This window comes from Dermacentor variabilis, chromosome 6 (genome assembly GCF_050947875.1).
Source record: "Dermacentor variabilis isolate Ectoservices chromosome 6, ASM5094787v1, whole genome shotgun sequence".
In the NCBI taxonomy this organism is placed as follows: domain Eukaryota; kingdom Metazoa; phylum Arthropoda; class Arachnida; order Ixodida; family Ixodidae; genus Dermacentor; species Dermacentor variabilis.
Genome location: NC_134573.1, coordinates 103,716,737 through 103,742,521, shown reverse-complemented (window position 1 = coordinate 103,742,521; position 25,785 = coordinate 103,716,737). Strand labels below are relative to the sequence as shown.

The 25,785-nt window shown below is 47.2% G+C and overlaps 1 protein-coding gene across 1 annotated transcript in view; it reads left to right on the top strand.

The window, feature by feature from the left end:
• LOC142586244 (cytochrome P450 3A14-like) overlaps positions 1-25,785 on the top strand; it is a 123,438-nt gene that overhangs the window by 25,241 nt on the left and 72,412 nt on the right. Inside the window, exons 2-4 of the mRNA XM_075697493.1 lie at positions 14,183-14,279; positions 15,962-16,014; positions 16,921-17,017. Coding sequence (XP_075553608.1) covers positions 14,183-14,279; positions 15,962-16,014; positions 16,921-17,017 — 247 coding nt within the window. The remainder of the gene's footprint in view (positions 1-14,182; positions 14,280-15,961; positions 16,015-16,920; positions 17,018-25,785) is intronic.

Genomic DNA, 25,785 nt, shown 5'->3' with positions numbered 1-25,785 from the left:
CTAAGTTAGAATTTGGTTATGTTTTATGGTGCTCTATTAGTTTGACCAACGCAAAAAAAAATGAATGTGTTATCTGACATTTCGCTAGAATCTTGTCTGATCGATTTTCCGGAAGGCGTGTTTACTTTGACCATGAGCGTGTAACGCGCATGTTTAACAATAAAGGCCCCTAGAAATATGGCGAAAATACCGTGACTACTTATGTTTACATAAATCAGCCCGCAATCGCTCCTGTCGGTGTTTGTTACCGGCTGTAGCATTCTCGTTGCAACGCCCAAACTAATGTTATCCCAATGGTTTCTATTTTAAGTCAACTTTTAGCTCTAATGATACAACGCCTGTTTTTATCCATCAAAAATAACCTGTGTAATAATCTTGACATTTTTTAACCTTCTAATGTGCTGGTTGACTGATTTCTGCTTTTATTCTTAATCGATTATTTTTGCACTACCCTGTACAGACGTTTGTTCCTGTTTCGCATGCTTTCTCTTTCTTCTTTCTTTTTCGTCAATTCACAAGTGCACCTTAGCAAGGATTATAACCATTCATGGGCTTTTCAAAACCCATGAATGGAATGAATGGAAGTGAATGGAATTCATAAATTTTGAAATAAAACAGTAAATAAAAATAAAGAAATAAATAGAATTAACGAAGCAGTACAGAAAGTATTCGTACGTGTGAATGAGAATGATGACTTGTTCTCAGTCCAAGGCCTCGCTGGACGCGTTCGGTTTAGGTGGACTCAGCCGGATACCTTTGGTAGTCTATGGAAGTGACTTGAACCAGCCACACAGCGAAAGGGGGCAAAAGAAATTGCACGTGGTGTGAGGAAGGTGGCCCATACGAACAACGCATTTTAAGCCGCAGAAAGCCGTGACGTCGCAACGAAAGGCGAGAAAGAGAGAGAGAGAGAAAGAGAGCGTTTGTGTTTGAATTGAGAATGCGGGCAGCGCTTAGTTTACGATCGGCATTTTCTTTCTTTCGTTTTTCTTCTTGTGGCAGGTTTCCTTTTTTATTTTGGCATGACATCCACGCTCAAAAGTAAATAGGTCTTGCATTGTTTAAGAGATGTTTGTCCAAACCCTGCGAGTGCTTACAGTGGTTTAACAGGCGCGACAGCTGCTATATGTCGGGCTCGACCCGATCGTCATCCTGTCGCGCACATACGTCATTGAGAGCTCGGCAGCTGCCCACTGATCCGTGGCTACGACCCGCACCGCCGAGTTTATCTCGACCCTCCGCCCCGGCCGGACGCAGCCTTTTTCCGAGCTACTCGCTGCGGCTATGATGTCCGTAACGACGGCGTTGCTTCTCCTCATATCGGTCCTGCTGGCGGCTCTCTTCACGTAAGATATGTGTTGGGCTTGACACGTCGAGTTGCAGTGACAAACGCTCCACTTTGTAACGCCATTTAAAAGCAGTAATAGGTGCCGTGAGCACGTCCTTGCGCTTTGCGAGTTCTCTGAATCAGGCGGGGGTGAATACGACGGAAAATCTATGATGCAGTTGCTGGAATCAACGTGAAGGGACGCTTTCTCGAAACGTAGCTTCCTTGAAGTGCTTTTGTACTTAAGAAAGCTTCGTTTTGAGCACTTCAAGCTTTCTATTCTCCGTTGTGTGACGCAAACATGACATTCCGTCGCCCAATGAGGCCTGTGCGGCTCGAAAACAAACGATCACGAAATCCCGCAAAAGAGTCAAATATAGAGCTATCGCTTTATTGCAGTCGTGTAACAAACTACCTAATGCATCGTTATGATCACAAGTCTGATCACAAGTGTTGTCTTTGGTGATCACAAGTGGCACGGCCCTTTAGTGACGAAGCCGATAATCTCAATTTGCTTTTCTCGGAGAGCGGCGAAAAGAAGAAAGAAAAAATGCGAACACAGCGAAGAATGCAAGCAGCGCCTTTTGCTAAGGAAGAGTGACGTCGTAATTCGATTTGTGCACTAGAATATTACAAAACACAAGTGTTTTAAATGTGACGCACGTTTTACGGGAAGCTTGAAGCGACTTCATAAGTGGTGCTCATCGGCCGTCACCTTTTTATGCCAGAATGCCCTAAACTACAATACCTGTCTTGAACCTTTAATTAGAACTTAATTTTGTTTTCACGAAACTGCACAACATTAGCGACTCCGCGGAACCAATTAATGCGTGAAATGATGAGCATTAGCCGCGAATGGCGTAAAGTCCTGCTGCGAGCCAGCACTGCTTTCTTGTGTGTGTGTTTGTGTAAAGTTCGAACTGCATTCTTATGAAATCTAACTATATAGCTTGCCAATAGTCAATCGTAATATCAGACAGAAGGAGATACTGGCGGCTCCATTTTTCACTGACGTCGTGCACTTTTGCCGTATTGCGAGTTGGGAGACTGATGGAAAACACGTTCATATGAGCTTTTACCGTCGTCGTGCCCCTCCCCCCCCCCCCCCGAGAGAACAATAAAAAAACACAGAAATTAGCTTTCAAGGCTCAATGGGATTTCCTCTTGGAGAGTGACTTTAGTTCTCGGCGAACAGTAGTTAATGTGCACTGTAATCTAATCTTCCCGTGGCATTTTCATGCTTGCTTTGTTCCTGCACTCTTTTAACCCTTTTCTTCTTTCTCGAATATATCCGTGGGCTCGATTTGTTATTGTTTTGGTATTTCACTATATGTAGACTTGTTTCCTCATAGTTTCGTAATTTCATTGTCTTAACTTATTCTTTGTTATAGGCGACCCACTATAGTGTTAAACTTCCCATATTTCGCAACTAATAAAGAAGAAGAAGCGGACCTGAAAACTAGTCTCAAATAATTGTTTTAAGGTGAACAATAGCTCAACTTGATGGATGTCATTTCAATCAGAAAATAAATAAGAGAGACGAAGATAAAAGAAACGAAGGAAATGCTTAGACCATGAAATACGGCATTAGAACAAGGAATTGTTCTGAATGCCTTGGTAATGTTAGTGATCGCAATATCGCAAGGCATTTACATTTGGCCATTTGCCTTATTTCTCGATTATTTATTTATGGCTGATGTTCCAGCAAAGCATTTAATAAATTTTATGTCCCCATTGCAGTAGATGCAGTCATCTTCTTTTTTTCTTTTTTTGCCCGCACTCTACCAGGGCCGGCGGCGTCAGAAAAGTGTCTGCAGTATAATCAATAATCACTGCATAATCACTGCAGTTTAAGCGCCGCTTATTTTCATGTTGTTTATGTTTAGAACTTCCTGGGATGTAGTTAGAAGTAAAAAGAAAGACTGTGGCAGGCGGTGGGGCACGGGATTGTCATGCGTAGGTGTCTGTAGTTCGCTGCTAAGGAAGAAATCAGCCAACGCATCAGCTATTTCTTTGGCGGCTTTGAACATCTTGGCCTAACGAGCAGTTTCTGTTATAGTTCGCGATTATTTGCCCCAATTGCCCCACAATGTCCCATTTGTTTTTTACATTTTTACCGCATTCCAGAATTTTCCTTTCGTACCATGTTTTTTTAGCTTTTTTTTCTATGTGGCAGAAAGCTGGGGGTTAGAAAACGTCTTGTACTGAATGGCTAAATTCTCGCTAAATGATTGTCGCTTCGTTTTCTTGTAAATATTATCCTTTTTTCCGATTAAAGTTAGGAGCCTATCGGTTGTGTACGGATTCTGAGGCGAGGCGAATTTCTTTTTGCATTTAACTTGATGGGAATGATAAAAACAGGACTTAAGCATGGAGATAAACAGTGCAAATGGTTTTTGTGGATAATTTGAAAAAAAGATGGGGGACCAGTCAAGATTAGACACGGCTTCAAGGAATGAATTTTGTCTAGTGTGAAGTTCGAGTATGGGATTTTTTTTCGGAGTCATGAATGTTGAGAAAGTTCAGGAATATAGGATACAGATCAGTTATGTCGGTAATTAGAACACCTGCGTCTGGTGGATATGCCAAATTTGATAGTGCACGGTTAATTAAAGTATCTGTGGGGAGGTTAGCACATTGTGTCGACATCTTAATTGAACATTCATAACCAAAGCTGTTAAAACACTCCGGATAATGCAAATTATTACTATACGTCCTCTCAGCGAGGTTAATGTTGATGTTGCCTCTAACTATTAAGTTTTTGATATATGCAACCACTTATTAAGCCTTTGTTATCTATGCTGATGAAGTCATTCTTAAGTTCAATCCAAATATCTCCACAATTCATTACGTTAAGCACAAGATCGCTCCTTCGGTTGTATGTAATATCAGAATAGATATATATTGCTGTGCAGCCATGTTTGCTGAACGCATGATTGGAGTATTAAGTAACAAAATTAGAAAAAACAGGAAAGCTATTTATCGTGGTCGCTCAACCAAGTTTCACATACTTCGATCCCTGAAAATGGGAAGGTGAATGCAGATAGGAGATAAGAAAATTCTTCAAGTGTTTGCGCAGACTGCGCGCATTCAAATGCAACACAGATCACTGATTACTTGAAAGAAGATTGTTTAACTGGTTAGCCGTGAGATAGGACGAAATTTCCCCAGCATTCCCCCGGGCGATTTAGTTGTCAGGTGAATTATAGTTATCACTGAAAGGTCGGATTTAGTTGAGGTGCGAAAGACGCGGCTTCCGGTTGTTTTCCGAGCCTTGATTTCACAGTTGTCTGTCCACAGAAGCCTCCAGTTTCTCGTTTTCTTGAGACCCAAAACTTTGAAAAAGAGAGGTTTATTTTCAAGCGTTGGATGTTCGTTAACAAGGACAGGGTTTTCTTTTGCTATTGCAAGGCCGATATCGCCCAGGCAACGCCTATATTTTCGTGCTTTCGCGACGAACTCAGCTTTCTTAGTTCTCGAGCAGAAGCGGGTGAAGATATCTTTATGTTCTGTTTTAGCTGGAACCCGACGAATAACGTCGAGGTCGGTGGCCGTTACTGGGCAACCAATTTTGTTTTCAATAATCCGTATGACCGTCGCACAGTCCTATCCTTGTGTGCAAGGAATGCCCTTGTTCTCGACCTTGTTCAGTCTAGAGTATTTATTGAGTTCGGAAACTTTTTCTTGTGAGAGTGTAGTTGTTTGCTTGTAAAGCTTTGTTTTCGGCTTCTGGCTCATGATTTTCGGCACTCAGCTCTTCGACGAGTTTGTTTAGAAATTCTACTCTAGTTTCCAAGCTATCAATTATTTTCTTCAGTTATATGACGTCTATGCCTGCATTGCTCGCCCTCAGCAGGAATTTCCCAGACGTCGTCAAGAAGATTTTCGCTCACATTTCAAAGCTTGAATTCATTCATTCAACAATTCTTTTGGCGAGCTGCGCATTCGTAGGCAGTGTTCACCGAGGCCCCGCGAGACAGCGTGAGCTTGGCAGTACAAGTTAACACAAGATCAGCAGCAATATCTGGCAGCGGCTGCAGCAATATTGGAATTACAAATTACAACAATGCATAAGCGTATTATTAACCTGCAAATGCAAAGGAGGTTGGTCAATTCGTGTTGTTATTGCCATAACTGTTGCCAGAATGTCAGAATTCGATCAATGTCGACTCTTGTCGGTCCTTATCAACCTTATCGGACTTGATTAGACCCTTATCGGCCCTTATTGGTGCTTAATTATTAACCTTATCAGAATTCCTCTGACCATTATAAACCCTTATAGCTCTTTATTCTTTCGCGTCAAACCGTTATCAACCGTGATGAGACCCGTATGACCCCTCATCACTCCTTATTATCCTTACCAACTCATCGACTGTTTATATGTCTGTGTTGCGCGACGTGAAGTGCATGAGGCCTCAGAGATCCATAGCAATTTCGGCCGGTGCAGGAACGCGCCAACGGAAGGCACATCACGTGACCGCAGAAACGCGTGGGGACGTTGCGTGTTTGGCATCACATATTCGCAAATTGGAATTTCATTAATGCCTACAATGCTCCAAGTCGGGCCATCATGTGGTCCCAGGGACGGATTTTATTCCACCATCACCAATCGTTCAAGAAAGTCTTTATCAGAACTGTTATCCTTTAACGTTTGTTTTCTACTGCCGGTACAACGTATCCTTATGGATCAGGTATATTCACCTTCGGCAAGCGTCGGAACTGGGGTCGTCGCTTCGAAAGACACCACCGCTAACGTTTTTCCTTTCGAATTTATTTTCTTTTTAAAATGCGTCAGCATTTCTCACCATCATCATCAGCATGATCATCATCATCGTATTTTATGTCCTCTGCAGGACGAAGGCCTCTCCCTGTGATCTCCAGTTATTCCTGTCCTGAGCCAACCGATTCCAACTATAGCGCCCGCGAATTTCCTAATTTCATCGCCCCACCCAGTCTTCTGCCGTCCTCGACTGCGCTTCTCTTCTCTTGGCACCCATTCTGTAACCCTAATGGTCCACCGGTTATCTAAACTACACATCACATGACCTGCACTGCTGCAATATTTTCTTAAGATCAATTAGAATATCGGCTATACCCGTTCGCTCTCTTATCCAAGCCACTCTCTTTCTGTCTCTTAACGTTATGCCTAGCATGTTTCGTTCCATCGCTGTATGCGTTGCCATTATTTTGTTCTCAAGCTTCTTCATCAGTCTCCACGTTTTTGCCCCATATGTCAGCACCGGTAAAATGCACTTATTGTACACCTTCCTTTTCAACAATAATGGTAAGCTTCCAGGCAGGAACTGAAAATATCTGCTGTATACGCTCCATCCCATTTTATTCTTCTGTGAATTTCCTTCTGATGATCAGGGTTTCCTGTGAGTAATTGACCCAGGTAAACGTACTCCTTAACAGACTCTAGAGGCTGACTGGCCATCCTGAACTATTGTTTCCTTGCCCGGCTATTGACGATTATCTTTGCATTCTGCAAAGATAATCATCAATAATCCACTCTTACACTCTCTCTGTTTAAGGTCCTCGATCATTTGTTGTAACTCGCCTCCAGTGTGGCCGAACAGAACAATGTCATCTCCAAACCAAAAGTTGCTGAGATATTAGCCATCGATCCTAAGCTTACTCCTAAGCCTTCCCAGTTTAATGCTTGAATACTTCTTCCAATCACGCAGTTGGAGAGACTGTGTCTTCTTGTCGTACCCCTTTCTTTATAGGCATCTTACTACTTGTGTAGAATTAAAGCAGCTGTGGAATCTCTGTGGATACTTTCCAAGATATTTACGTAAGCGGCCTGTATTCCTTGATTACGTAATGCGAGAATGACTGCTGGTATCTCTACTGAATCAAATACATTTTCGTAATTTATGCAAGCCATACAGAGAGTCTGATTGTACTCTGTGGCTTCCTCGATTTCCTGAATAATGACATGGATGGGAAGCCAGCCTGTTCCATTGGTTAGCTAAAGTCAAGTGTTGCCTTTGGTAAATATTTTATATAATACTGGGAGTAAGCTAATGCGTCTATACTTTTTCAATTATTTAACGTCTCCCCTTTTGTGGATGAGAATAATGTTGGCCTTCTTCCAGTTTTCTGGCACCCTTGAAGTCGATAGACACTTCGTATAGACAGCTGCCGGTTTTCCAAGCATTAGGTCCCCTCCATCTTTGATTAAATCGACTGTCATTTCATCTTCTCCTGCCGCTCTTCCTCGCTTCATGTCTTCATGTCTTCATATTTTACGGCTTCCTCAGTCTTTCTCATGTTATAATTTCGAATATCCCTTATTTCCTCCTTAATCAATTTTGACAGTTCCGCGAATGCTATCTTATCTCTTGATTTGAACACTTTCATCCTTTGTCGTTTCTTTATTAGGTCATTTGTTACTTGGGAGAGCTTGCCTACTGGCTGCCTGGGTGCCTTACCTCCCGCTTTAATTGCTGCCTCTGAATCCAGCCTAGTGACGGCTTAATTTATTACCTCTATCTCATCTTCATCTTTCCGTTCTAAGGCTGCATATTTGTTTGCAAGTGTCAGCCTGAATTTATATGCTTCTACCCTTACTGCACCTAGGTTGGCAGGTTTCTTCTTGACGAATTTCACTCTCCTCTCTCCTCTAGCATTTCTCCTCTAGCTTTCCTTAAATTGACGCCGTAGTTCCCAGTTGCTTGTTCAACAGCCTGCTTTTTCCCCAATTTTGCATTGAAGTCGCCCATTATTACAGTATACTACGTTTGCACTTTTCTCATCGCTAATTCGACATCTTCATAAAACTGATCTACTTCATCATCATAATGACGGGACATTGATGCATAGACTTATACTACTTTTAATCTATACTTCTTATTAAATTTGATGACTACTGCTACCCTCTCAATAATGCTATAGAATTTGTCAACGTTGCCCGATATGTACTTATGGATTAGGAATCCTACCCTGTATTGCTTCTTATCTGGGAAACCTTTATAGCAGAGGACATGACCGTTAGTCAGCACTGTATAATCCTCCTCAGTTCTAACCTCACTAAGGCCAATGATATCCCAAACAATGCCTGATTGTTCCTCAAAGAGTCCTGCTAAGCTAGCCTCAGTCGACAGAGTTCGAGTGTTAAAGGTTGCCATGCCAATCCAATGTAATCTCTAGAACACACCTTGCTCGAGTGCCCAGCTTACAGAGACGAGCGATGTCGAAATAAAATAAACATGGAAAAGCTCGACAAGAGTCCCCTGACATTGACAGGTATGCTGGGTCCCTGGCCTTACCCATCAAAACATCGCAAATCCCTGGTATTCTTTTTATATATTGAGTCAATTGGTTTGCTGTCTAAGCTGCAACTCACGCCGTCGTCATATCAAGACTGGGATTTTATTTTATTTTGCATTTACCGTGTACACTCGTCGCATCGGACGTTTACCCCGCCGCAATAACATCACACGACCTACATTTTTTCCGCTTTTTTCTTCTGCCCACCTTCTTCTAGGGCCTTTCTTCTCCTTCGTTCCATTCGCTGCGGAGTAGCATGTAGGCGAAAACACGCTGGCTAAACACTCTGCATTTTAATATAGAGCCCTCTCTCTCTTCTTAGCTTTGTCCCTCGTGTTAAACGCATTTTCAATGATTAACCAGCATACTAACGCTCCCCCAAACTGCTTCTGTCATTCACCTACTCTGTCTATGACAAATTGTACCTACGCATCTCTGTTAACTTATACATCAAAACGATTCCAAACGCTGGGCGTTCCACTACAGCTTTACACTGTAGCACTTACGAACCCATATCACTCATACAACTAAAATGGGTTACAAATGACTATGCTAGGTACACAATTATATTGAAATGTGGCAAATGCCACCTTCCATTCCTTGTATCTCTTTAGGCCACATTTTATCCCCGCAGCTGTCTGAGCCTTAGCAATTTTTTCAACAGGTGCTGTAAAATAAGATAGAAACGAACTAAAAACAAATTAAAATGGCGACGCGCCGACTGTAAACATTGCAACATTGAAATTTATTGCTAGGCTTTGTAAAAATCTGATTAACATTAAAAAAGAAAAAACAAAGACTATTGACTAAAACCAATAGCCCGCTGAGAGTTGTCTTGATAGCCCAGTATTTTGTCGGGGCAGAAGAACGATCAATTTGCACCCACTTCTCTCATATGGACCAAACTGGCCGGGACCAATGACACCGTGGTGGCCACCTGGAAATCGTACGTGTTGCAGGGGAATCGTATACTAGCTCGCTCAGCAAAGCATTGTCTTTAATCGATTTCAACTAGACAATCTTTATTAGACTACAATGTTTATTTTTTTAATATCGCCTGTGGCAGATGGCGTACATGTAGTCCTTGAGCTGGATTACTTGAAGACACCGACATTAGTTTCCGAATAAATCTAGATCTATAATCGACTAATTAACAAACAACCACGAATTAAGTTTTTCACTAGAGACACAATGGCTCATATTGCAATTTACATTATAAATGTAGCTGGTGAGTCTGCAAGACTTGGAACCAATTCTGAAACGAAATTACTAGCATCCGCGAACCTAGAGTTATTTAGTTTTCTATACGCGCCGTTGAATTAGGCAGAAAGTTAGCGCTGAATTTACCGTAGTAAAAAAAAAATTGATGAAGTCACGCAATTTCTTTTTTTTTTTTTTTCGTGGGGTCGCCTGTCTCGCTGTCACATCTCCCCCGCCACCATATTTAAAGCGAATTCTTTTCTGCCAAAGGCTAGTTCCGAGTGGGACCGGTTTCCCCACTCCGTTGGCTGCAATCGAGGATGCATCATTTTTCAAGACTGCAATAAACTCATTATATTTTGAGCTTATCGCTCTAAAAACTAATAATCCGTCCTTTTCATGGTGCGACTGCGCATGCGCCCTGCCCTAGCGGATTAGTCGTGAACCGTTTTGGAAGGGACGCGCTCACGGCCGCGCGGCCTGAAATCGGGGGAAAGTCACGCGAAGAGAAGGAAAAAAAAAAAGAATGCGCGCAGACGCGCACTGCAGCAATAACTCGCGCCGCCTACCGCGTTGGAACTCTACTGGTTATACGTCGGTGCGATGCCGACAACGTGCTGGCTGCAACTCCACTTTAAAGCGTAAAGCGGCCAAGGCTTCGCCCAGACTGCACCGTGAACCACGTAATTGTCACCTTGCATTGATGGCTAGCAGATTTATCGATAAACCGCTGCGCTACACTTGGGTGAAGCCTTAAAAACATCCCGTTGCTGACGGTCTTCTCGTAGTGTCGGCCCTCTCTTGCTGGTGGTGACAGCGCGCGTCTGGCTTCAGGTACTCGATTAAGGCGCGGTAACAGTAGGTCGATACGAAACCGACAAGACGCTGACGCCAGCTATTCAGCACAGTGTGTCGCTGGGATCATTTTATCCCAATAGGCCGACAAAGGCGCAACCAATGGGCGCGAGTTGTAGCACGATGGTCTTTCTTGTCGACGACACCTACTGAGTCAGCGTGCCGACCATGATCGCTACGCCGAACCCCCCGCGGTCGGCCGTCGAACCGACAACGCGATAGCCGCAGCGCCTTAATTTGAAACATGCCTTCGAAGTTGAAATACACAAGCTTCGACGCTCTCCAGCAGTGCACAGGAAGCTTGAGGCAATGTTGATCCTGTTTAGCGAAAGTTGGGCTAGGCCTGTCCCCGTCGAATTCGTGCACCCGCTATACCGGTGGACTTGAACTTAAAGATAAGCAGTTTCGACGAAGAAAACTACTCTTTTACTTTATTTGTGGCAATATAGCAATTAGATATCACATACTACTCAATTCACACAACGCGTCCACCATAAGCGGCAAATGGCGACACAGCGCTGTGCAAACATCTGTATGTATACGTCATGGCTGATTTCGAAAGGCTGCCAGTTGCATTCGCTATGTAGATTGGGTTGTCCTTACGTGTGGCTATGCTGACACATTTCTAAATTCCAGAGTCGAACTGTTTACCTCTGCGTCAAACGGGAAAGAAGAGACACTGCATTCGGTACAGCAGCAAAAATTCGCTCCGTTAACAATGATGTCAGCGATGGCATCCGCGTTTTCGGGAGAGAACTGTACCGCCTATAAGTGAGCGCCTATGCGGAGCACAGCGTTCTCTAATAATATATTATGGTATGCTCAAACTGTAAGTAATGATGAATTTAAATAAAATCGAAAATCAGTAATAACAGCCTGTAATATATATGTGTGTCTCGATTACGGTTGCCATTGTTTCAGTGGCTCGGCCGCTCACATTGACTCGTCTCAGGGTTTAGAACACAGCTAACGTGCGCAGATATGTATGTTTTGCTACGTTTTGACATTATTCCGTTTCAGTGAGGCACCGTTTCCCCAATATCTGATGTTAACAATGATCTGTGGCTGTAGATGTCCATCTAAACAAATACACCAGAAATACGAAGCGGAAGGCTGCGTTCGTAGACTTTTTCAATATGCGAAATGCCTAGTGATCCGGGGAAAAGGAATACAAAAAGCGAGCTGCAAGAGCAGACATCAGCGATAACAAACTCCAAGGCAACCGCGTCGGCATACGGGGCTCAGCGTACTTTTATCGGCCGCGCTGTTAGCCCAACGGCGCACTCAGGCCTAATCAACCAGTCCTCAATGAGTGCGACATGATTTATAGACGATGATGTCAATGCGACACGAATCTGCAGATGATTGTCAATGTAAGCGAATAGCCGAACGCAGGAATGACGCGCTTGAAGGCATATATTTCTTGCAGTGAGGATACTTAGATAGCGTTTGTTGTTTTAGTGCGTAATTCCGTAGAAAACAGAGCCGTTGACCGGCACAATTGTAGTGGTTGACAACACGTCATTGGGGTCGCGTAGGGTGACGTTTAAGAAGAAAGGTTCACCGCAACTTGCGAGCGCAGGCGTCCTTTACGTTCGAGTCAACCACGACAACGGGTGACATAGTGACATTACTGATTTTCGATTTTATTTAAGTTCATCGTTACTTACAGTTTGAGCATACCATAATATATTATTAGAGAACGCTGTGCTCCGCATAGGCGCTCACTTATAGGCGGTACAGTTCTCTCCCGAAAACGCGGATGCCATCGCTGACATCATTGGTAACGGAGCGAATTTTTGCTGCTGTACCGAATGCAGTGTCTCTTCCTTCCGGTTTGACGCAGAGGTAAACAGTTTTACTCTGGAATTTAGAAATGTGTCAGCATAGCCACACGTAAAGACCACCCCATCTACATAGCGAATGCAACTGGCAGCCTTTCGAAATCAGCCATGACGTATACATACAGATGTTCGCACAGCGCTGTGTCGCCATTTGCCGCTTATGGTAGACGCGTTGTGCGAACTGAGCAGTATGTGATATCTAATTGCTATATTGGCACAAATAAAGTAAATGAGTAGTTTTCTTCCTCGTAACTGCTTATCTTTAAGTTCAAGTCCACCGGTATAGCGGGTGCACGAATTCGACGGGGACCAGGCCTAACCCAACTTTCGCTAAACAGGATCAACATTGCCTCAAGCTTCATGTGCACTGCTGGAGAGCGTCAAAGCTTGTGTATTTCAACTTCGAAGGCATGTTTCAAATTAAGGCGCTGCGGCTATCGCGTTGTCGGTTCGACGGCCGACCGCGGGGGGTTCGGCGTAGCGATCATGGTCGGCACGCTGACTCGGTAGGTGTCGTCGACAAGAAAGCCCGTCGTGCTACAACTCGCGCCCATTGGTTGCGCCTTTGTCGGCCTATTGGGATAAAATGATCCCAGCGATACACTGTGCTGAATAGTTGGCGTCAGCGTCTTTTCGGTTTCGTATCGACCTACTGTTACCGCGCCTTAATCGAGTACCTGAAGCCAGACGCGCGCTGTCACCACCAGCAAGAGAGGGCCGACACTACGAGAAGACCGTCAGCAACGGGATGTTTTTAAGGCTTCACCCAAGTGTAGCGCAGGGGTTTATCGATAAATCTGCTAGCCATCAATGCAAGGTGACAATTACGTGGTTCACGGTGCAGTCTGGGCGAAGCCTTGGCCGCTTTACGCTTTAAAGTGGAGTTGCAGCCAGCACGTTGTCGGCATCGCACCGACGTATAACCAGTAGAGTTCCAACGCGGTAGGCGGCGCGAGTTATTGCTGCAGTGCGCGTCTGCGCGCATTCTTTTTTTTTTTCCTTCTCTTCGCGTGACTTTCCCCCGATTTCAGGCCGCGTGGCCGTGAGCGCGTCCCTTCCAAAACGGTTCACGACTAATCCGCTAGGGCAGGGCGCATGCGCCGTCGCGCCATGAAAAGGACGGATTATTAGTTTTTAGAGCGATAAGCTCAAAATATAATGAGTTTATTGCAGTCTTGAAGAATGATGCATCCTCGATGCAGCCAATGGAGTGGGGAAACCGGTCCCACTCGGAACTAGCCTTTGGAAGAAAAGAATCTGAGAAAACATTTGTGCCACAGAATGGAACCGAAACTTTAGGCCGATGATCAATCAAGAACCGACAACATGTATGGTGGTTCTGAAATAAATTCTTGTTTAAGTGAATTTAAGAATTTTTTGATGAAGGCAGCGACAAGAAATATTTCTTCGAAGCTGCAAATTAACACGTCCAAGGCCTGATTTCATAAAAGAAAATCTGGCTGTGCGGGAGCAACTTTAGAGGGTGAAACGTGCCGACTTGTTCTGAGCTAAATAAATTGTACCGGCTATAGTTCTTTTTTTTTACCAGAGTCCTAAACTAATGACGCATACTCTAGCCTGGATCTAATTAGTGTTTTGTAGAACAGCAATTTTAAATGATCTCTTGATCTCATACGCTAAAACAGTAACCATTCTCTCTCTGTCTCTTTCCCCGTTTCAGGTGGCGGTGGTGGCACTTCTCGTATTTCAAAAGGATTGGTATTCCCGGACCGAAGCCGAACCTAATATGGGGCAACCTCGTAGAATACCACTCAACGGTGAGTGCGCGGGGGGGGGGGGGGGGGGGACAAATAGACCTCTGCCGTAACTCGAAAGCGCAGTTGTTAACTTATGCTCAAAAAATGTGCTCCACGAGGCGTGGAAATTGTGGATACCTTGCATAATGCCGACAACATTGCACGCACGTTGGGTTTTCGCCATCATCGCAAAGGGTGGACGCGTGGGCTAATGCAAGACGCGCGTGAAAAGTTTGTGGGCTTCATGCAGCTCTACCACAGGTCTGTTCTTACTTTCTGTCGAGTCCTGACGTACACATAATGTGTTCCCTGCATACCACGGCTTCACGAAGGCAAAGCTTGGTTCCCCGGTTTGGCTAGGTGGGATATCTTGGCATGCTCCCGCGACTGGCCCCACGAAGGCGTCGTTAAGCTATACCTGCAATGCGTAAAAGGAAAGGTGGGGGCCTTGACTGCAGAGGTACAACTTTTGTCGAGTCTAGCGTCATCCCAGATTCTATATGAGCGCAAATTGCAAGAAAGAAAGGGAAGCAAGTCAAGAAACTCGAAGTGTTGCGGTATCTTGGCTACTTATTTGGCAATCCCGCACAGTCATTAAGCACTTCACTTTCAAATATAGGAAATTTCGAATATTCATGCACACCGCGATATAACTTGACATATTCGCACTCTTACACAAGTGCCATCGTTGTCCCGCTGATTGCACTTAGCATTTCGTATTACTTTTTTTATTTTGTTTTGTAGATTTTTCGGCAAAGCATGTACATGTTATTTTAAGCGCACTGAGCTCATTGGTGAAAAGCGGTCCTAAGGTGGAGCCGGTCCTAGTGTGGTATTTCACATTTGGTATTGTTTTTAGAATGCTTTAGAAGACATCGCAGCTGAACGCGACGAAGGGACTACTTCGGTTTTCCAAAGAGATGGTATTGGACAATCGGCCGTGACAGTGATGTCACGTACCGCGCAAGAGTGATGAAATCTAACTGACGATGTGTGTGCTGTGCTATGTGCTCTCTCTCTCTCTTCCCCTTCTTTCATCTCCCCCATCCCGCTTCCATGTGTAGGGTAGCAAACCGGTTTAGCTAAGCTGGTTAACCTCCCTGCCTTTCCTTCACCACTTTTTTCTTCCTTCCTTCCTTCCTTCCTTTAGATTTACAAACCAGTCTTATGACTTCTGGCCTCGGCAGTGCTATTAAAAACTGCATCAAAATTTATATACGCAAAAAAATAGAGGACAAATCCAATTCTTCGATATATATATATATATATATATATATATATATATATATATATATATATATATATATATATATATATAGAAATGGGCTAGTAATATAGTCAAATGAAATTGCCAAACGAAGGGCCTGAATATGATGTGAATAGCTGCATATGAACTAGTGAGGCCTGAATAATATAACCATTCCAAATGGCCAAAGAAAGGACTTGAATGAAATGTTAAGCTAATAAAACGACAGCGGCGGTACCATAACATTTGTTGCACGTCGCTTAGTTCTTAATTGTCTGCGGGAGTACTTGTCACCTTCATGCTTACAAGAGATACGCTTGTCTTCGTCGTCCTTTTTTGTCACTCGTCTATGTATGCGCTGTAAGCGACGATTGATACCATGGAATACCAACTACCCCGTACCCAAACCTTGTTACGACAGATAACTTTCTTATTATATTTTTTTTTCTTTTTCCAGGACATATATAAGGTTATTGGCAGATGGATCGAAGAATACGGCGACATCTTTGGGTGAGCTTGACACTCACTTGCTCGAAGACAGCTTCGAATTAGGTCTTGATACCATTGGGCAATGGATATGCTAGCAAAGGAAGTGGTAGACTGTTATTTTCTCAAGAACCTGTGCTGAAAAGGTGAGGGGGGGTGAGAGGGTGTGAGGTGCGCCTGGAGCGGGAGCATGCACTTGGCCAGGGAAGGCGGGGCTGGCCAGGCGGGGCTGGCCAGGCGGGTGTTGTCGCGCTTAGATTTATGCCTGGTATCCTGGTCCTCGGAAATTTTAGGGGTGGGGTGGCGGGGGGAGGGGAGGGATGTTGCAGGCACGTGCCAGTATGAATCCTCTGTCACTGCAGTTAAACCATCAGTTGCCGCAAAGCTCTCGCTCGACCAAGCGTACGCCTAAAAGAGTTGGCGATCTGCGACCAGCACGCCCATTCGAGCACGAAAATTGGCGAAAGAAACAAAGAAAGCTATTCGCTTTAGAACGGCCGATAGATTCGAAGGAAAGGAATGACGCGCTTGAAATCGCGTGTTCGATGCAGTGAAAATATTTAGGCGACCTTTGTTGTTTCATTGCGTAATTGTGCAGGGAACAGAGCCGGCACCCGGCACATCTGCAGGATCCGTAGAGACATAATAGATACACGCGTACCCCAACTCGATATATATGTGCTGTCCTGTGTTGATCGATGTCGGGCGATGACGTACTTTTTCTGAACCCACCTCGAAACGGAAGTCGACCCGAGAACCTCAAATGTTCGTCTACTCAGATTTAGGTGTACGTTAAAGAATCCCGGTAGGCCAAACTTAACCCTTACCCTCCACTACATCTGTGCCCCGTGTTTCGCTGTTTCTCTTTGTTTTTCCGGTGGAATATTGGCTCTGCTAAGTGCGCAAAGCACGATGTACGCCTTCTCGCAGTTTCTACAACGGTGACGTGCCCTTCGTCGTGACCCAGGACCTGGAGTTGATCGAGAAGGTGTGCGTGCGCAGCTTCTCGAATTTCACGGGACGAGGGGTGAGTGCATAGGACACAATCTTCCTACAAGAGCGTTATCAGAAGCGTCGGACACGCGGCCGCTCGGGAAGCTGCGTGAAATTCAAGACCAAATTTGAGACAACTGGACTCTTGGTTTACTTGCTGCACGCTTATGGATTATGGAAGTTTACCGGGACGGCGTGTGTATGAAACTGGGCAACAATCAGAGAATATCCGGTGCCTCACTACCAAAGCCAAAACGAAACAAATCGTAGAAAAACCATCGCTAAATGCTTTGGAGCCATCTGGTAGGTAGGAATCAAAACCCTTTAGCAACTTGGTGAAGTCTTTCCTTAGTCTTAATCACATCAAAACAAACATCTGATCTTAACAATAACGGCAAAACATTCCTAATACTTTGTCAACGGTGGGAGATGAGACAAGACTTATGCAGATTTAGGAGAGAGAAATGGGGAATCCATACCCTTTGTCAGACAAGTTCCAGTATTTACTTTTATTGATTTTTCATGACATTCGAGCTCAATAAATGTGTTCATTGTATCATTTGGTATTTTGCGGAGCAGACGTAAACTTGGAATAGTTTCCAAGGAAACTCAGCAGGTGGGAGAGTTGTGTTTAGCAACGCACCGTTGGTCTCATCGGCGCGTATAGTTTGACGTTGCACCAGTGATCTAAAATAAATAAATAAAATTCTTGGGTTTTACGTGCCAGAAACACATCTGATTATGAGGCACGCCGCAGTGAGGGACTCCGGAATAATTTGGACCACCTGGGGTTCTTTAACGTGCAGCCAATGCATGGTATGCACGACTAGGGATATGATGGGCACAAATTTAGAGAACGTTAACATATTAAGTTGTGCGTTAGGCTAGCGAAACCCCTAGGGAATACGTGGAACATGACCTAGCAAGTACATGGTGAAGAAGCATCATTGACAAGCAGTGTCCTTGAGTGGTACTAAATGTTTTAGGAGTACAGTAGCTCCGAGCAAAATAATTCTTAAATATTAGGTCGCCGCCTTAGCCGGCTTTACACCGACCCAACCGCTTCTTCTCTCACGGGGCAGGCTGCCGGTTTCCACCCCCGCACCGACCCGCCATCTGTCGGTGTAAAGGCGATTTCTAAATCTCAGACGCAATACTCTATGAAGCTGGTCAAAAGCCAGATACTAGACAGCACAACAAGAGGCGTCAAGACCATCCTAGGCCTAGACCTAGAAAAAGTATTTGATAACATAGGGCACTCCTTCATTCTACAACGAATCTCAACACTCGTACTTGGTCAACGTCTCCATTACTACATCCATGACTTCCTGAGGGGAAGGCAGGCCTCGCTGCGAGTCGGCTCCCTGTAGTCGGAGTCAGCACTGGGCGACAGGGGTACCCCGCAAGGGCTCGGTGATATCGCCTACCCTCTTCAACCTGGCCATGATAGGACTGTCAAGGCAACTGACTCGAATCGAGACCCTCCAACATACCATCTATGCTGATGACGTGACCATGTGGGTGGCAAAGGGGAGCGACTGAAGGACAAATCGAGCACACTTTACAAAACGCGATTCGAACCACTGAGGAGCACTTCAAACCAATAGGCCTGCGGTGCTGGCCGAACAAGTCTGAGCTTCTACTACATAGACCCAAGATACGTGGGCCCAAACGGAAGGGATGGGACACAGGCGCCGACCCATGCATCCACCTGTACACCGCTGCAGGCAACACGATTCCGGTGGTCGGTCACATCAAGATGTTGGGCATGGCAATAGAGGCGAATGGCTCGAACACCATCGCAGTAGCTAAGCTGACCACGAAGGCTGAGAATGCCACACGCCTACTGAGACTAGTGGCCAACCGGCATCACGGGCTGAAGGTGGACAACCCGCTTAGACTGGCACAGGCCTTCGTAATAAATCATTTCGTGTACATCTTGGCCATGCACAATTGGTCCAAAGTGGAGAGAGACAAGCTTGAAACGCTTCTCCGTAAGGTTGCCAAGCGAGCGATGCAGGGGTGTCCGGTGGCGCAGAGCACTGAACGGTAGCCACCTGGGCGCACTCCGCAATGGCATCTAGAAAGTCACAGCGATTGGCCGCCTCACTGCAGTGCTTCCTAAACAGAGACCAGTCTATGACGTGGAAAGTTCTGGTCTTTGGCTTCCTTCCGTGTACAGAGGTGATCACAATGGGGAAATGGTCCGAACCCCAAGTGTCCGGAGTTGTGTCCCAGGAGTAGGAGCACTGTTCTGTGGCGAGGAAGGGATCGATGGCTGGAGTTCACCCCTCGGCGGACATAGGTGGATCTTCCGCTGTTCAAAATGTCATATCCGTCTCTGCTGATGGCGTCGCGGAGGCTTTGGTCTCGGCCGGAGCTGCGGCGACTTCCCCAGTCTGTGTGGTGGGCGTTGAAATCGCCACACAGGACTACCTGCCTCCCAAGGCGTAAAGCCAACTGGTCAAGGATGGAGGAGTCCCATGGCTTTCCTGGTCGTATGTATATGCTAGCCACGGTCATGTCTTGGCTGCCGAGACGCACCGTGACAGCACAACACTCCAGAAGGCCTCCTGCGACGTCGGCCATTGGAACCACAGCGTGCGCCAGGTCGCACCGAACGTAGATGGCTGTCCATAGCTTGCCGGGCTGGTGGGCGTCGTCCAAGCACGGCGCGTCTGTGCAGCCGCGTGTAGTGCAGGCGGTGGCGAATAAGTAACCGGTGTATCCCGGGAGTCGCCGGTCCTCGGCCATCGCGTACACCTCCTGCAGAGCAAGCACGTCGTAGTAGCTGTGCAGGAGATGCAGGGAAAGATCTGCGTGTCGCGACCGCAGAGAGTTAGTGTTCCACTGGAGAACACTCCGGCAGCGGCGACCTTTCCTTGCTGTTGGCTGATCTGCCATTGTGGTTGATTGGCTGATGGCAAGCCACTGCCTGCAGGCAGCCTGGGCAGGAGGCGCGGCAGTGCCCTGTGTCTCCTGTCGGCGGGAGGCACGAGGGGCTGGTACCGGAGGCCTGGGTGCCGGGCTGGGGCCCTTCCGCGCCCTGGCATAGGACCTCGCCGGAGGTGAGGACTGCTGCGGCCGCTGCTCCTCGCGGACTGCTGCCATGACAGTGCGCCTCGACAATGGCGAGGTGGAGGAAGCCATGATTGTGGCCACCTTGCGTTCTTCCTGCCATTTGGGGCAAGCAGGAGTGTCCGCCCTGTGGGAGCCCCCGCAGTTCCTGCAGCGTACGGCCTGACAGGAGATGTTCGCCACAGGAGATGCCGTCGGTCGGCCACTGACAGGACTCCAGGACGTGCCTGAAGCGGCCGCACTGTCGGCACTGTACTGGGCGGGGCCTGGCTGGCCTCACCCTGAAGCCGAGCTTGCAGATGCGTACTGTTACGTTTCGCCTACGACGCGCGGTTTAGCCGGCGCGACTGCAACAAAGCGGCAGACATTTTGGCCCGTTCAGCGTCGCCGCTACGCTCCCCGCCAAGCGCGTCCAGGGCATGTTCCGATGCCACGTGTCTTCATGTGCGTGTGTGAGTGTATGTGCCATTGTGCCCGACAGGAGGCGCTACGAGAGTAGAAGTCTCCTTCTCCTTCCAGCCATTGTGCCCGACCAGAGGCGCTACGAGAGTAGAGGTTACCTTCTCCTCCCAGTCATTGTGCCCGAACAGCGGCGCTACGACAGTATGCGTCACCTTAACCCATTGTACAATCACGTGCTCGTCTATTGAGGGGTTCCTTCTTGCCCTCAACTGCGAGAGTATAAAAACAGCTGCCCCCGGACGCCAAAAGGAGGGCTCCGATTTCTTCTGTTGAGTAAAGTGCTCTCCCGTCTCTCTACTTCGGTCAACCTGACCGCCAACTCTTTGCGATGTTAAAATAAACAAGTTGTTTTGTTGTTACCAGTCGACTCATGCTTTGCCGGGACCTTCGGATGCTTCCAGTTGTACCCCAGGCCGCCAGGCCAACGCTACCCTTGGGGCTTGCGACCCAGGTACAACCACGGGCGTCAGCGCCGAGTTCCCAACAGATCGTACCAGCGGTGCGATCCAAACATCTGGTTGGCAGCGGTGAGATCGCCTCCGACTTCAAACAACTGTCTGCCAGCGGTGAGATCGCGACAACGGAGGCCAGCAGCGAAGATATGCAGTTGACTGTATGCTGAGCAGCTCATCGACGATCCGGGAGCAGTGCAACGAGCCCTGTGTGATGACTGGTTGCCTGCAGCGGAACGACTGCGCTGGACTCTTGGCTGCGAGGTTTGGTGAGTGCGGGACTTTCTTCTTCTGAGCTTTGCCAGGCTTTTGTTAGTGTCAGAAACAGAGCTGGTAATTTTGGTTGTCGTTGCTGCCGGGTTAGATTGCGGCAAGACAATAATAGGCAGTAGAGAAAGCAGCATTCAGAGCAGCCATGGATTTGAAGTCGTTGCGCAAACCGAAATTGCTGGAGCTTGCAAGAGAGTTGGGTCTGGATGTCTCAGACAAACTCAGAAAACCAGAACTGCTAAAGGCTATTCTTGAGTTAGAGGCTGAGGATAACGAGCTGTCGGAATGCCTTGAGACCATTGAGGAGAGGGAAACTGCAAAAAGACAGGAGCGCGAACTTAAAGAGCAAAAAGAAAAAGAAGAGCGTGAACGTAAAGAACAGAAAGAAAAAGAAGAGCGTGAACGTAAAGAACAGAAAGAAAAAGAAGAGCGTGAACGTAAAGAACAGAAAGAGCGAGAGCAACAAGAGCGCGACCGTCAACACGCTTTGGAAATGAAGCGTCTTGAGGTAGAGATGGAACGCGCTCGTAATGGAAGTCAGGCACACGGTGCAGGAGAACGCGTATTGTTCAAAATGACTGACCTGATGCGGCCGTTTAAGCTTGGAGAGGACATTGGTTTGTTCCTGGTTAACTTTGAGCGAACGTGCGAGAAGCAGGGGTTCTCTCGGGAAACGTGGCCACAGCGCTTGCTCACTTTGTTACCCGGCGAGGCGGCCGACGTAGTCGCTCGCTTGGATAGAGAGGAGGCAGAGGATTTCGACAAAGTAAAATCGAGTCTGCTAAAAAAGTACCGGCTGTCTGCGGAGGCGTTCCGTCTCAAGTTTCGGGAAAATGAGAAAGGCAAAAGTGAGTCATACACAGAGTTTGCGTACAGGCTAATGTCAAACATGCAGGAGTGGCTCAAAGAAGAGAAAGCGTTTGGTGACCACGATAAAGTTCTGCAGTGTTTTGGGCTAGAACAGTTTTATAGTCGGTTACCTGAGAACGTGCGGTACTGGGTCTTGGATAGGCCAGACGTTTGTACGGTGGCTAAAGCCGCTGAGCTAGCCGAGGAGTTTGTGACGCGTCGGGCTCGCGGAGCTAAGGACGGTCAAAAGGGTGAATTTGGCTCGAAGTTTGAGAGGCCGAAGTTCACACCCATGAGAGCAAAGGGGAACACGCGTAGTGCGGATGCGAGTGGAAGCAGTGCGACCGAACCTAAGGAGACGGCGGCAGCCGAAGCCGAACGCAGAAAGCGGTTCGAGATGAGGCAAGCGCGCGTTTGTTATACGTGCCAGAAGCCGGGTCACTTTTCGGCGCAGTGTCCGGAAACAACACCAAAAGTTGTGTTTTTTTCAATAGGCAGCACTGACGAGAACATGAAGCTTCTCGAGCCTTACATGCGAGACCTCCTCGTGAACGGGAAAGAGTGCCGAGTGCTTCGCGATTCCGCAGCTACGATGGATGTAGTTCACCCCTCTTACGTAGAACCCCATATGTTCACGGGCGAGTGCGCATGGATCAAGCAAGCCGTGGAAGCTCATAGCGTGTGTCTGCCAGTAGCAAAGGTGCTTATTGAAGGACCTTTCGGAGCGCTTGAGACGGAGGTGGCAGTGTCATCTATGCTGCCCCCCCAGTACCCGTACCTATTTTCGAACAGGTCCGATCACCTCCTGCGCGAGAAGGGGCTTTTGTTCGGTGAGGCTAGTGTTCAGGCCTTAACCAGATCGAAGGTTCGGGAGCTCGCTGCAAAGGCGGTAGTTGCGGGGCCGACGTTATCGAACAATGAGAAAGGGTCAGAGGCGCAGCAAGCCGATATTCAGAGCACGCCCGAACTGAATAAAATTGAGTCTGTAACGTTAAAGGCACCAGATACTGGAGAGGAAAATCCCGATGCGGGAAAGTTAGAAGAGCTATCTACTGATTTGCTCATCGCGCCTACGTCAGACGGACTTGATAGGTTGCTAAATGTCAGCCGGTCGGCTTTGATAGCCGAGCAAAAGAAGGATGGTAGCCTAGAAAACATACGCTGCAATGTCAAGGAAGGTATCGCCAGGAAAAATGCGCTTTTTGTGGAAAGAGGTGGAGTCCTGTACCGGAAGTATCTAGACCGCAGAGGAGTGGAGTTCGATCAGCTGATCGTTCCTCAATGCTATCGTCAGGATCTGTTGCGCTTGTCACACGGGGGTTCGTGGTCCGGACACCTAGGAGTTAAGAAAACTAAGGACCGTCTCTTGCAAGAGTACTATTGGCCAGGGTGTTTTCGGGACGCAGACCATTTCGTGAGGACATGTGACACTTGTCAGCGGGTGGGCAAACCAGGGGACAAATCGAGGGCGCCGTTGCAATTGGTACCTATCATTACGGAGCCTTTTAGACGGCTCGTTATTGATACTGTGGGACCTCTGCCGGTAACAGCCACGGGGTACAGACACATTTTGACTGTGATCTGCCCAGCGACAAAGTTCCCTGAAGCAGTGCCGCTTAAAGAACTCAGCTCAGTTGAGATAGTTAATGCACTACTGTCCATATTTGCGCGAGTTGGTTTCCCTGCGGAAATCCAATCAGATCAGGGCACAGTGTTTACTAGCGCTTTGACGACAACTTTCCTCGAAAGGTGTGGGGTAAAGCTGTTACACAGCTCAGTGTACCACCCACAGTCGAATTCCGTTGAGAAGCTCCACTCCGTCATGAAGCGCGTGTTGAGAGCGTTGTGTTTTGAACATCGAACTGACTGGGAGCTGTGTCTGCCTGGGGTGATGTTTGCTTTAAGGACCGCGCCGCATGCGGCTACGGGGTTTTCGCCAGCTGAACTGGTGTACGGTCGCTCGCTTCGATCTCCGCTTCGCATGCTTCGAGAATCGTGGGAAGGTAGGGGCGACGACCCAGTCGTGGTGGAGTACGTGCTTAAGCTCCTCGAACGCTTAAGAAGGGCACAGGAGTTGTCAGGTGAAGCAATGGCAAAGGCCCAGCAGAGGGCCAAGGTTTATTATGATCGGACAGCCAGGGCCCGTCGTTTTGAGGTGGGCGATGAGGTCATGATATTGCGCACATCGCTAAACAACAAACTAGACGTGCAGTGGGAGGGCCCAGCACGAATTGTTCAGAAACTGTCGGACGTTAACTACGTGGTAAGTCTGCCAGGAAAGCGGAAAGCACAGCAAGTTTACCACTGTAATCTGCTCAAACCTTATAGACAAAGGGAAGCAGTGGTGTGCATGATGGTAAACGTTCCTGAAGAGCTTCCGGTCGAGCTTCCGGGACTAGGCTCAGTGACGAACAGGGAAGACACCGGTCAAGTCATTAGTGACCTTATCAGTAAAGCACCGCTGTCGCCCGAGCAGAAAACCGAACTACACCAGCTATTACAAGAGTTTCAAGGTCTGTTCTCTGAGGGGCCTGGTAGGACTTCTGTACTTACTCATGATATAGAACTTACCTCCCCAGAGCCAGTACGATCCAAGGCGTATCGGGTGTCACCCCGCCAGAGCGATATTATGGAGGCTGAGGTAAAGAAAATGCTACAGCTCGGTGTTATTGAGGCAGGTGAGAGTGATTATACCTCCCCTTTGATTTTAGTTGAGGTACCGGGCAAGGAACCTCGTCCTTGCGTCGACTACCGCAGGCTTAATTCCATCACTAAGGATCAAATTTATCCGATCCCTAACATCGAGGAGAGCCTTGAGAAAGTTAGTAGCGCTCAGTTTATTTCCACCCTAGATCTTGTCAGGGGTTATTGGCAGGTTCCACTTACAGAAGAGGCTAGTAGGTATGCGGCGTTCATTTCACCAATGGGAACATTCCGTCCTAAAGTGTTGAGTTTTGGTTTGAAGAACGCGCCATACTGTTTTTCAAGCCTCATGGATAAAGTGTTGCGGGGACAGCAAGAATTCGCTTTACCGTATCTAGACGACGTAGCGATATTCTCCGCATCCTGGTCTGAGCATATGGCACACTTGCGGGCAGTGCTAACCCGCCTGCGCGAAGCGGGCTTGACAGTAAAGGCTCCTAAGTGCCAGTTAGCACAGGCCGAGGTTGTCTACCTCGGTCACATGATTGGTCAGGGTCGTCGCCGCCCCTCTGAAATAAAAGTGGCCGCTGTGCGAGACTTTCCGCAACCGCGCACGAAGAGCGATATTCGGTCGTTCTTAGGTGTCGCCGGCTACTATCAGAGGTACATCCCCAGGTACTCTGATATCGCGGCTCCCCTGACGGATGCTCTAAGAAAGACAGAGCCTCAAACAGTCGTCTGGGACGAGACAAAGGAAAGAGCTTTTAGCGCCCTAAAGAGTGCCCTAACAAGCCAGCCTGTGCTACGATCGCCAGACTATACAAAAGGGTTCATTGTTCAGTGCGATGCTAGTGAGCGAGGCATGGGCGTTGTACTGTGCCAACGGGAAAAGGGAGAAGTAGAACACCCCGTCCTGTATGCTAGTCGTAAGCTGACCAGTCGTGAGCAGGCGTATAGCGCCACCGAGAAAGAGTGTGCATGTCTCGTGTGGGCCGTTCAGAAATTGTCATGCTATCTAGCCGGCTCGAGGTTTATCATTGAGACGGAT